This window comes from Chiloscyllium plagiosum, chromosome 4, assembly GCF_004010195.1.
Source record: "Chiloscyllium plagiosum isolate BGI_BamShark_2017 chromosome 4, ASM401019v2, whole genome shotgun sequence".
NCBI classification, from domain to species: domain Eukaryota; kingdom Metazoa; phylum Chordata; class Chondrichthyes; order Orectolobiformes; family Hemiscylliidae; genus Chiloscyllium; species Chiloscyllium plagiosum.
This window is the reverse complement of record NC_057713.1, coordinates 43,831,010-43,843,250: the sequence shown is the minus strand read 5'-3', so window position 1 is coordinate 43,843,250 and position 12,241 is coordinate 43,831,010. Positions and strand designations below refer to the sequence as shown.

Genomic DNA, 12,241 nt, shown 5'->3' with positions numbered 1-12,241 from the left:
CACCCCCCAGCCCCACCCCCACATGACCTGTCCCCTCCCTAACCCCGCCTCCTCTCCCCAGTTTGACACACTGGCCCACCTGACACCCTCAGCCCTCCCACCAATCTGATACCTCTAGCTCCCGAGCCGAACTCCCCAGCTTTCTCAACCCGACTTCCCTCCACATCAACGCTATCCTTGTTCAGATCCTCCATCTCCTACCCTATTAAGTATTAAACTACAAAACATTCTGAATGCAGTCCCACTTTCAAGCCAACTTCTGCCCTGTAAATGCCCCAGATCCTGCAGTGGGGCCGCATTGCCTTGTATGACGTCATATATGATCTCTCACATAGATGGAAAATATCTCATGTTGAAGAAAAGCCTGATAGTTACTCCTGGCCAATGTTTATTCCCGCAATTCACATCACAAAACAGGTTATCTACTCATTACCATGTTTGTGGGAGCCTGTGCATTTCTTTCATTACAATGGCTAAATTTAAAAATTACTTCATTGAATGTAAACTATATTGAGATGTCTTGTGTTCATGCTATATAAATGCATACTTTCTGTTCAACCATCCTAATCATGGATATACAGGCAGCCTAGTTCACTTACTCTTCTCCCTAATTACTGAAAAACTGCCTTTATGCTGGCCTTTCATGATTCCCATCCTCATGCCTCATCCAAATCCCAAAACTCTGTCCTACAGCTTCCTCACCATCGCCTTAACCCTCCCACCATCTCTACTGATTGTGATGTTTATCCCATTCACAATTACTCCCACTGACTGTAACCCCTGTTTCTACTCATTGTAAACCTCATCTCAAATTCACCATGACACTTGACCTGTCTGTTCTCTGCTTGTGCCCCGACTCTCAAACAACACTACTGCCCCAACCGAGCTGTACCCATGCTGATGCCATTTCCTGTAAATCTAATCCAACATCAGTTAACATCCATCTTGTGCTGGTAGGTTTCTTGTATTTTATTAATTCACTGAAGCTAGATTTCTAAGAAAAGCGAAGTTATTACTTGGTCTGTGCCACAAACTATTTTATCTGTAACATTGGTTCCATTTTCTACCTTGCCACTCAGATGAAAATAGGTTCAGTCATATGCAAAAGCCACAGTCTATGTTGATCTTCCACTCACAAACCCTCTTTATCATTAAGAAGCCTTATTTCAACTCTATAACATTGCATTGCTTTGCAACCTTAATCTATCTGCCCTGCAGTCTTTATGCATGTCTTTTGTCATTTCTATTTCAATGCTGTCCTGTCTAGCCCCCCATTCTTTATCTTCTGTCAATTTCTGTTCATTGAAAACTGTGCTGCTCATATTCTGTTTTGTAAAAAAACATATCCTCCCATTACCCCTTGACCTCACACTGGCCCCAGATCTCCCTTGGCCTCAAATTATAAATTCTCATGTTTTAAATCCTTTTGTGATCTTGCTACTTACTTTCTTTGTAACCTCCTACAGCCACCTCATCGAAATCTCCTTTCCACTGGCATTGATCTCTTATGTTGCCATAGCCTCCTGTTGGTCTACCATTGGTGGCAGCATCTTCAGCCATCTAAACCCAATGTTGTGTATGACCTTACCTAAATCTCTTTGACCATTTAAAATCTACATCCTTGACTATCTGATTATGTCTTTCTTTTGGATGCACAATAGAGCTGTCAGTGATGAAAGTAAGTGATTTTATGCTGCTGTTAGCTATTGTAGGGATATCCAAATTAGAAACTGCATCATTGTAGGCCCTGCAATCTTCTTCAAAAAGTTTAGAGTTCTCATTTTTATGTGTGCTTATTCTTTATTCCCTGTTTTGTTTCTTTCAAAACATCCCTGAATGTAGATGTTTGAAACAGCACATTGTTCTCTTGACCTTTGGTCGATAATTGCTAAATTAGAATACTTCGCTTTGGTGGTTACCCCCCCCCCAACCAGAGATACCTACAAATAACAGGAATGCAGATTTAAATTTTCTAACTGTCTGAAATAATATTTGTTCTCAACATTATTTGGGTTCAGACTTCCAACATTTATAACTTTTTTTCTTATTTTTACATCCAAACTTTATATGCAAACTACGAGCCTACACACATGAACTGCTTATGACTACAAGCTAAACAGTTTGGACATTCTTAATTTGCTAGCTGCAGCTTTTGTATAAATATGGATGACTGTGTTTCACAGTACTGTATATAGAAATCTTTTGAATTATTTTGTAGTTGACAGAACTCAATTTGGGAAATAATTCCTTTGAAGCACTTCCAGAAGTTCTGAAACATCTAAGACAATTAAGGAAGCTCCACTTGTTTGATAACAAACTCGAAGCATTATCTCCAAATGTATTGGGTAAATATAATTATGCTGTTAATTCTTGCTTGCATTTTTAAAGTCAATTATTTACTTATGGAAGCTGGTTACATTCATTTTAGATTTGTTAACTGCTCTGTACAGATCAATTACTTGGGAAGAGATAACAGACTAAAATTGAACACGAGTGTATAATAAAATTATTATCTGTATTACTTTTTGTAGTATATGCTTTTTGTAGTATATGCTTTAACTACCATATCAGATTTATGTTTTGGAACAATGCTGAAATAAATCCTTCAACTTTCAGGGCCAACATTATTGTCAGTTTAATCACTTAACCTTTATTATACTATTTTTATTTAATCACATTACAGTGAGAAGTTATAAACAATAATTAGTAGCCACAACCAAGGTTCTTTACACCTGGTTTTCCACATTTATTAAGATTAGAGAATATCATGATGTTATTGGCAGCAGAGGCCTCTGTTTCTGCACTCTGGTTGTAAATAAAGAATTTGTAACTAGCTGTAATAGCATTTTGACCAAAACCTTTGGAGGATGAACAAGTAATCTTTGGATTATTCTATAATCACTATTTGATATTCTGTGATATTCTCAACAGAGAGTCAGAAGTCACAGCCTATTTTGGCGTGGTGAATGTCTGCCTGGAAAAAGATCTGATGCAAACATGTAGCATAAAGTAAATAATGTCTTGCAGAGATGAGTTATGCATAGCTGCAAGATTTTACAATATAATTTGGGTATAACTGTTTCTTGATTTTTGTTTTCATTCAAGTCTGAACATTTTGTTCTATAATTTTCCAAGACTAGTTTGTGATTATGGGAAGTCACGTAACTTGCAATTATGACTCTAAAACCATCCTACGTAAAATTCTGACCATAAATCAAGCAATGTTTGAAAAGAAAGCTTGACCCAAAGGAAAGTTTCATATTAAAAGAAAATTAATTTAATATCAGAAAACACAGGGCACTATAAAAAAAGTGATGCTGTAAATCATTATTACTACATTTAGAGTCTAGAAAACAAACTTCAATTTAGCCTTTAGAGGGCACTCTAATGCAATAACTCACATCTGGAATTTGTCTTATTTAATTTGAGTGAGACTCATTAATCAGGATCTGTTTTAAGTTTGTACGTTAATGCCTCCTTGAGATGCAGGTGTTCCAATTTATTTCTAAACATTCTGTAATGATATTGCACGAAGGTACTTGCAATGTGCTGAATTTATAAATAAATTAGTGTTTGTGCTTCATTTTGCTTGGTTGCACATTTTTAAAACACTTTATGGATGCAGATATATTTAGGGAATGGTGTGGTCAGTCATGTACAGATATTTATTTCAAATAAATGATGGTGTTTCAAAAAAGCTTGTAACATTTTGACATGTCAGGAGGAGAGGCGATGGCTTAGTGGTATTATCACTGGAGACCCAAGTAAAATGGACCCGGGTTTGAATCCTCCAGCAGCAGAAGGTGGAATTTGAATTCAATAAAAATCTGGAATTAACAGTCTAACGATGACCATGAAACCATTGTTGATTGTCAGAAAAACTCATCTGGTTCACTGATGTCAAAGGAAGGAAACTGCTATCTTACCCAGTCTGTCCTACATGAGATGCCAGATGTACACCGATGAGCAATTAAGGATGGCCAATAAATGCTGGCCTACCCAGTGATATCAATGCCATTATTCCATGAATGAATTTTTTTTAGAAGTGCCTTGATTGCTGGGTTAAATGAAGGTACAACATTGGAGTCGGTATTACTTTGCCATCCATTGCCATGATATCTTAATGTTTTTGCCCTCTCAGTAAGTGGAATGTGACCTGTTCTACATCAGAGTGGAAAAGCACAGCAGGTCAGGCAGCATCTGAGGAGAGTCGATGTTTCAGGCACAATTCTACTCCTCGGATGCTGCCTGAACTGTTGTGCTTTTCTAGTGCCACGCTTTTCAACTCTGACTCTCCAGCATCTGCATCTCACTTTCTCCTGTTCAGTATTAGACTACCATGTCATATTTATCCACATGCCTCAACAAATTGAATACCAACTATTCTAATATGATAAGTATAGAAACTTTTCATGCTTATGGCTTTGCCTTGCTGTTTCTTGTTTCTCTCTCATCTTCCTTATGTCCTCTTCAGTGCATATTATTTCATTCATATAACCTGATGCTTTAATTCCTAGTTATCTTCCTGGCACAAATGCTAGCTAATCATGTAAATGTTTTTCGTCTCAAATACTATGCAGCTTTTTTTTCACTCAGTTGTCATCATTCTCCAACTCAAGAATAATCTTCACCACCAACATCCTTGGAAACTGTTGTCCTGTCTCCAATATCCTTTCCTCTTCCACTGTTGCCTCCCAAAAGTGTTTATCTCCCACAATTTCATATTTTATTCTTTCTAGTCAGATTTTTGCTCCTGTAGCAACAGTGAAAAAGCCTAATACAAAATATAGAATGACATTTCTTGTGACCAGTCATGATGCATTATATCTGCTTGTGTCTCAAGATGTCTCTGTAATATATAATTTTCACTTATTCTTCTCTTAGTCCTCTCCATTGCTCAACTTACTGAGATTGCCTTTTACTTGGTGGTTCTTTTTACCAATCTAATTGCTGTTGAAACATCTGTGGCAATAATTTCTGATCCTGCCCTTAGACCATTGCATCTGGAATTTTTCATAGAACTATCCTTTACCACCTTACTTATCTAAATGCTGCTGCTTAACAATCTCAGTCACCATTCTGGAGTCAGTTTGCATATGACAATGAATACTGCCTCTCTACAATGTCTGTCAATGCCTAGATTAGATTACTTACAGTGTGGAAACAGGCCCTTCGGCCCAACAAGCCCACTCCGACCTTCCGAAGAGCAACCCACCCAGACTCATTCCCCCACATTTACCCCTTCACCTAACACTACGGGCAATTTAGCGTGGCCAATTCACCTAACCCGCACATTTTTGGACTCAACTATGCCTCAACTATCATGTATTTCTGATTACGTTTGCCAAACATTTTTGGGTGAAGGATGGTTTTTTCAAGCGAACAATTTTGGAACATTAAGACTTTGACCACCACCATAAACTCCATACTCTAGCCAACAGTACTATCTGTCTTTATGGTTACTGTTTCAAGCTGAACCACACTTTGCAACCTTAGCATCCTCTCCAATTAATGTACTTCATTAAAGCCCTGCCAACTTTCAACTTTGCAGTATTATCCACCTGTGCCTCACCTTGGCTAAACTTTCATTGATTTCTTTTCCACCGTGGGCCTGACTATTCTAAAGGTTTATTCTGATCAGTCTTCCATCCAGCATGTTATATAAGGCTAACTCATCCAAAATATTGTTGCTTGTATCCTTTTTCACATTAATTCCTGTGCACTCACTACCTTTGTCCTCACCAACCAACCTTGATCCTTAGTACAAGTGCCTTAATTTAATATTCTAATTCTTATCTTTAACACCTGTGACTATCGATGATACAAATATCTCAGCAAGAGGCCCAGCAATTGCTTCTCTAGCTTCCCACAGAGTTTTAGGGTACACCTGATTAGGTCCTGGGGATTTATCCACCTTTACCCATTTCAAGACATCCAGCACATCCTCCTCTGTAATAAGGACATTTTGCAAGATGTCACCATCTATTTCCCGACAGTCTATATCTTCCATATCCTTTTCCACAATAAATAATGATGCAAAATACTCATTTAGTATCTTCCCTATTTTCTGAGGCTCCACACAAAGGTCGCCTTGCTGATCTTTGAGGGGCCGTATTCTCTCCCTAGTTACCCTTTTGTCCTTTTTGTATTTGTAAAAACTCTTTGGATTCTCCTTAATTCTATTTGCCAAAACTATATCATGTCCACTTTTTGCCCTCCTGATTTCCCTCTTAAGTATACTCCTACTTCCTTTATACTCTTCTAAAGATTCACTCGATCTATTCTGTCTATACCTCACATATGTTTCTTAACCAAATCCTCAATTTCTTTAGTCATCCAGCATTCCCTATACCTACCAGCCCTTTCCTTTCACCCTAACAGGAATATACTTTCTCTGCATTCTCGTTATCTCATTTCTGAAGGCTTCCCATTTTCCAGCCATCCCTTTACCTGCGAACATCTGCCCCCAATCAGCTTTCGAAAGTTCTTGCCTAATACCGTCAAAATTGGCCTTTCTCCAATTTAGAATTTCAACCATTAGACCTGATCTATCCTTTTCCATCATTATTTGCAATTTAATAGAATTATGATCGCTGGCCCCAAAGTACTTCCCACTGACACCTCAGTCACCTGCCCTGCCTTATTTCCCAAGAGTAGGTCAAGTTTTGCACCTTCTGTAGTAGGTGCATCCACATACTGAATCAGAAAATTGCCTTGTACACACTTAACAAATTCCTCTTCATCTAAACCCTTAGCATTATGGCAGTCTCAGCCTATGTTTGGAAAGTTAAAATCCCCTACCATAACCACCCTAATATTCTTACAGATAGCTGAGATCTCCTTACAAGTTTGTTTCTCAATTTTCCTCTAACTATTAGGGGGTCTATAACACAATCCCAGTAAGGTTATCATCCCTTTCTTATTTCTCAGTTCCACCCAAATAACTTCCCTGGATGTATTTCCAGGAATATCCTCCCTCAGCACAGCTGTAATGCTATCCCTTATCAAAAACACCACTCCCCCTCCTCTCTTGCCTCCCTTTTTTTCCTCCTGTAGCATTTGTATCCTGGAACATTAAGCTGCCAGTCCTGCCCATCCCTGAGCCATGTTTCTGTATTTGCTATGATATCCCAGTCCCATGTTGCTAACCATGCCCTGAGTTTGTCTGCCTTTCCTGTTAGGTCCCTTGCATTGAAATAAATGCAGTTTAATTTATTAGTCCTACCTTGTCGCTGCCTGCCCTGACTGTTTGACTCACTTCTGTTCTCAACTGTACCAGTCTCAGATTGATCTCTTTCTTCACTATCTCCCTGGGTCCCATCCCCCAACCTGACTGGTTTAAATCCTCCCGAGCAGCTCGAGCAAATTTACCTGTCAGTATATAGTCCCCTTCCAATTTAGGTGCAATCCGTCCTTCTTGTACAGGTCACTTCTACCCGGAAAGAGATTCCAATAATCCAAAAATGTGAATCCTTCTCCCATACACCATTCATCTGCTCTATTCCTGCCGTCACTAGCTTGTAACACCGGGAGTAAACCAGATATTACTACTGTCGAGGACCTCCTTTTTAAATTTCTGCTTAACTCTCTGTAATCTCCCTTCAGAATCTCAACCTTTTCCCTTCCTATGTCATTGGTTCCAATGTGGACAATGACCTCTTGCTGGCCCCTCTCCCCCTTGAGAACATTCTGCTGCACCCTCTCTGAGACATCCTTGATCCTGGCACCAGGGAAGCAACACACCATTCTGCTTTTTCGCTGCTGGCCACAGAAACGTCTGTCTGTACTTCAGACTACAGAATCCCCTAACACAATTGAGCTCTTGGAAGCTGACGTACCCCTCGTTGCATTAGAGCCAGTCGCAATACCAGAAACTTGGCTGTACGTGCTACGTTCCCCTAAGAATACACCACCACCTACATTTTCCAAAACAGCATACCCGTTTGAAATGGGTATATCCACAAATGACTCCTGCACAAGCTTCCTATCTCTCTTACCTTCCCTGGAGTTAACCCGTCTATGTGACTGTATCTGAGACTTCCCCCCTTCCTATAACTGCTATTCATGACGTATTGTTGCAAATTCCTCATCACTTCTAACTGTCTCTCCAACTGATCCATTTGATCTGGTAAGATTCACACCCAACAGCATTTATGGCAGATATAATCCACAGTAACCCTTAAATTCTCTTTAAACTTCCACATCTGACAAGAAGTACATATCACTCTATTAAAGGCCATTTTTGCTCCTTCACAATCTATTAACCCAGAAAATAACACCGTCTTATTCCTCTACAAATACTGCCCCAGGTTAAATTAATAGTTACGGCTTATATTTTAAGTTTAATCAAGAGACATATCTCCAAAATCATAAAATCATGAAAGAACCCACTCTACTCACTACTGCAGATTCTCTGTTGGCCACATTTAAAACAATGATTAACTTCTTTGATTCTGTGCTGTGAACTTCGCCCAACAGTTCCTCCAAGATCAGTTGTAAATTTCACAATTTGTTAATTTTCCAAGATGCACTCCGATTTCCAGCAATACATAAATTCAAACGGCAAAGGCAGTAGCTGTGCAGGTTCTCTCTCTTTCTCTTCTGCATTGGCCTCACCATGTACTTCCTTTGTCTGTTCTTGTTTCTTTTAAAACTGCTGTTATTTTGACTTTTTTTTTCCAAAGTCCCAAAACAATGCAACAGCATATAAAACAGTAATTGCTGCTCCTGAAATTCTAGGAAATCACCTCCAGCACCTAAAATACCTCAAAAAAGGAGCAGCTGTTACAGCCAGAAATTTTTCCCGTCCTCCATCTTGGATGAAGACTGGAGGTTGGCTAACGTGGTGCCACTGTTTAAGAAGGGTGATAAGGACAAGCCAGGGAACTATAGACCAGTGAGTCTTACATCGATGGTGGGCAAGTTGTTGGAGGGAATCCTGAGGGACAGGATGTACATGTATTTGGAAAGGCTAGGACTGATTAGGGATAGTCAACATGACTTTGTGCATGGGAAATCATGTCTCACAAACTTGATTGAGTTTTTTGAAGAAGTAGCAAAGAGGATTAATGAGAGCAGAGTGGTATATGTGGTATATATGAACTTCAATAAGGCGTTCGGCAAGGTTCCCCATGGGAGACTGATTAGCAAGGTTAGATCTCATGGAATATAGGGAGAACTAGCCATTTGGATACAGAACTGGCTCAAAGGTAGAAGACAGAGGGTGGTGGTGGAGGGTTGTTTTTCAGACTGGAGGTCGGTGACCAGTGGAGTGCCACAAGGATCAGTGCTGGATCCTCTACTTTTTGTCATTTCCATAAATGATTTGAATGCGAGCATAAGAGGTACAGTTAGTAAGTTTGCAGATGACACTAAGATTGGAGGTGTAGTGGACAGTGAAGAGGGTTACCTCAGATTACAACAGGATCTTGACCAGATGGGCCAATGGGCTGAGAAGTGGCAGATGGAGTTTAATTCAGATAAATGCAAGGTGCTGCATTTTGGGAAAGCAAATCTTAGCAGGACTTATGCACTTAATGGTAAGGTCCTAGGGAGTGTTGCTGAACAAAGAGACCTTGGAGTGCAGGTTCATAGCTCCTTGAAAGTGGAGTCGCAGGTAGATAGGATAGTGAAGAAGGTGTTTGATATGCTTTCGTTTATTGGTCAGAGTATTGAGTACAGGAGCTGGGAGGTCATGTTGCGGCTGTACAGGACATTGGTTAGGCCACTGTTGGAAATATTGCATGCAATTCTGGTCTCCTTCCTATAGGAAAGATGTTGTGAAACTTGAAAGGGTTCAGAAAAGATTTACAAGGATGTTGCCAGGGTTGGTGGATTTGAGCTATAGGGAGAGGCTGAACAGGTTGGGGCTGTTTTCCCTGGAGCGTCGGAGGCTGAGAGGTGACCTTATAGAGGTTTTACAAAATTATGAGGGGCATGGATAGGATAAATAGGCAAAATCTTATCCCTGGGGTCAGGGAGTCCAGAACTAGAGGGCATAGGTTTAGGGTGAGAGGAGAAAGATATAAAAGAGACCTAAGGGGCAACGTTTTCACAGAGGGTGGTACGTCTATGGAATGAGCTGCCAGAGGAAGTGGTGATGGCTGGTACAATTGCAACATTTAAGAGGCATTTGGATGGGTATACGAATAGGAAGGGTTTGGAGGGATATGAGCCGGATGCTGGCAGGTGGGACTAGATTGGGTTGGGATATCTGGTCAGCATGGAGAGGTTGAACAGAAGGATCTGTTTCCATGCTGTACATATCTATGACTCTATAACTCCAAATCCCTACTTGACTTCATATTTAACTTTCTCCGTAACATCCCCTAGCCTTACAGCTAATCCTTAATCTCATCATTCTTTTATCTCTGGCTTCTTGTTCATTTCCCTTCCTTCACTTTGGCAATAGCTATTTCTTTAGCTCAATGATCTTCAGTTCCCTTATATTGAAAGGTATATAATGTGTGTCGTGATTTGGATTTGAAGGTAGATACTGATAGAAATGGGTTAGTTCCATGAAGATGATTTTTTTCTAAACAGGTCTGTCCTTAAACGGTTTTACAAAAAAGGTTTGATACAGCCCATAATGGTACAGATGTAAATAATGTGGCTTCTGGAGAGAGAGAGAGATTCTTTGGATGGCATATTCATGATGTGAATGGAACTTTAAACAAAAGGTTTTCCAAAGAAAGGAGAAGGTGCATGTCAAAACATCTTGTGATCATTACTGAAATCTCTTGAGACGACAATGAGAAAGAGGGGCTGATGCTCAATAGAAAAATGACCCTCTGTGGATTATGTCCAAACTGTAGACACAGATTGTCTTTTTTCCTTTGAAGAAGATACCAGGACAGGGTTATAAAGACAGTTTCACCTCTACTGGAGTGTGTTATTAGGACTGGATCAAATATTAGTGTGCCGTGAAGGTTACAGTCAAAGAACTATCTCCTTGTAACCACCCTGTATGTTTGTATTTTTTTCTGAACCTCTTTCTTTTTGGATGTCCTTATTTATAACCTGTTTTGTGTTACTGATTCTTCTTCTGCTGTAGTAATTTTTTAAAAAACCTCTCTCTTTATTAACTATGAAGAAAGCCCAGTTATGTTGGCTGCTTTTAGGTCTGGAAGAAAGATATTCCCAGGAAGGGAACCTTTTTAAATTAACTTTGTTCCATCCAACCAATGGGATAGGTAAATAAAGAAGGGGAGCCAGTTCATTGCTTCTCATCTGAGAGTGTAACAGTTTGTGATGTTTCATCTAGATCCAAACTGTCTTGCCTGGGCTCTGGTCATAACAGACTTGAAAGCTATTAGAAACAATTGTCAAATTGTATCAATTCCAAGAAGGCTTGTGACTTCTGCCAAATTCCTGGCAAAACCCCATGTGGTATTAATGGATTAATGTTTACATCATTGAGTTTATGAAAGATTCATCTCAGCTATTAGTTTTAGTTTTGACTTCAGAACAGAAAGCTCAAGGTCTCAGTTCAGAAGAGAGAATCAAGCTTTTAGTTCAAGGGAAACCAGTTACTTTAGCTGAAGTGTTTTAGTTTATGAAGCTTCCAAGCCAGGAGAGTTTGGATAGAAATTGTTAAGTTGTTAAAATATTGGAGCCATCAGCATTGTGAAATGGTCATGGGCTCAGAAATTAATTGTTGAGTGAGTAGACAAGCACGGTAGACACAGTACAATGTGGCTAAATGTGACATTATGTACTGGTGTGATAAACAGAAAGACAAAGATAAATGGTGATATATAAGGAAATGTGGATAATACTAAGGGATCTGGGTCTCCTTGCACACAAGTTCATGAAAGGAGACGGCGCGTAGAGCAAACAATTAGAAAGGCAAATATACATTGGCTTTGATTGCAAGAGGGTTTGGGTTCAGAAGTAGGAATGTCTTGCTGCAGTTACACAGGACCACACCTAAGGTTTGCTTTCCTTACCTAAGAAAGGAAGTGCAGCAAAGGTTCATTCAGCTGTTATTGGGGATGGCAGGACTGTTCTGTGAGGAGAGGTTTGTTTGACTGGTCCAGTATTCAAGGAGAAAGTGAGGACTGCAGATGCTGGAGATCAGAGCTGAAAATGTGTTGCTGGAAAAGCGCAGCAGATCAGGCAGCATCCAAGGAGCAGGAGAATTGACGTTTCGGGCATAAGCCCTTCTTCAGGAATGAGGAAAGTGTGTCCAGCACGCTAAGATAAAAGTTAGGGAGGAGGGACTTGGGGGAGGGGCGTTGGA

At 39.8% G+C, this 12,241-nt stretch overlaps 1 protein-coding gene across 4 annotated transcripts in view; it reads left to right on the top strand.

The window, feature by feature from the left end:
* lrrc69 (leucine rich repeat containing 69) overlaps positions 1-12,241 on the top strand; it is a 79,721-nt gene that overhangs the window by 834 nt on the left and 66,646 nt on the right. For 3 of the 4 annotated variants that reach the window (XM_043688096.1, XM_043688095.1, XM_043688099.1), the window contains exon 2: positions 2,219-2,345. In XM_043688096.1, the coding sequence (XP_043544031.1) occupies positions 2,219-2,345 (127 nt within the window). Of the gene's footprint in view, positions 1-6; positions 954-2,218; positions 2,346-12,241 lie in introns of those variants that run through there. The other variant, XM_043688098.1, reaches the window with a different exon arrangement.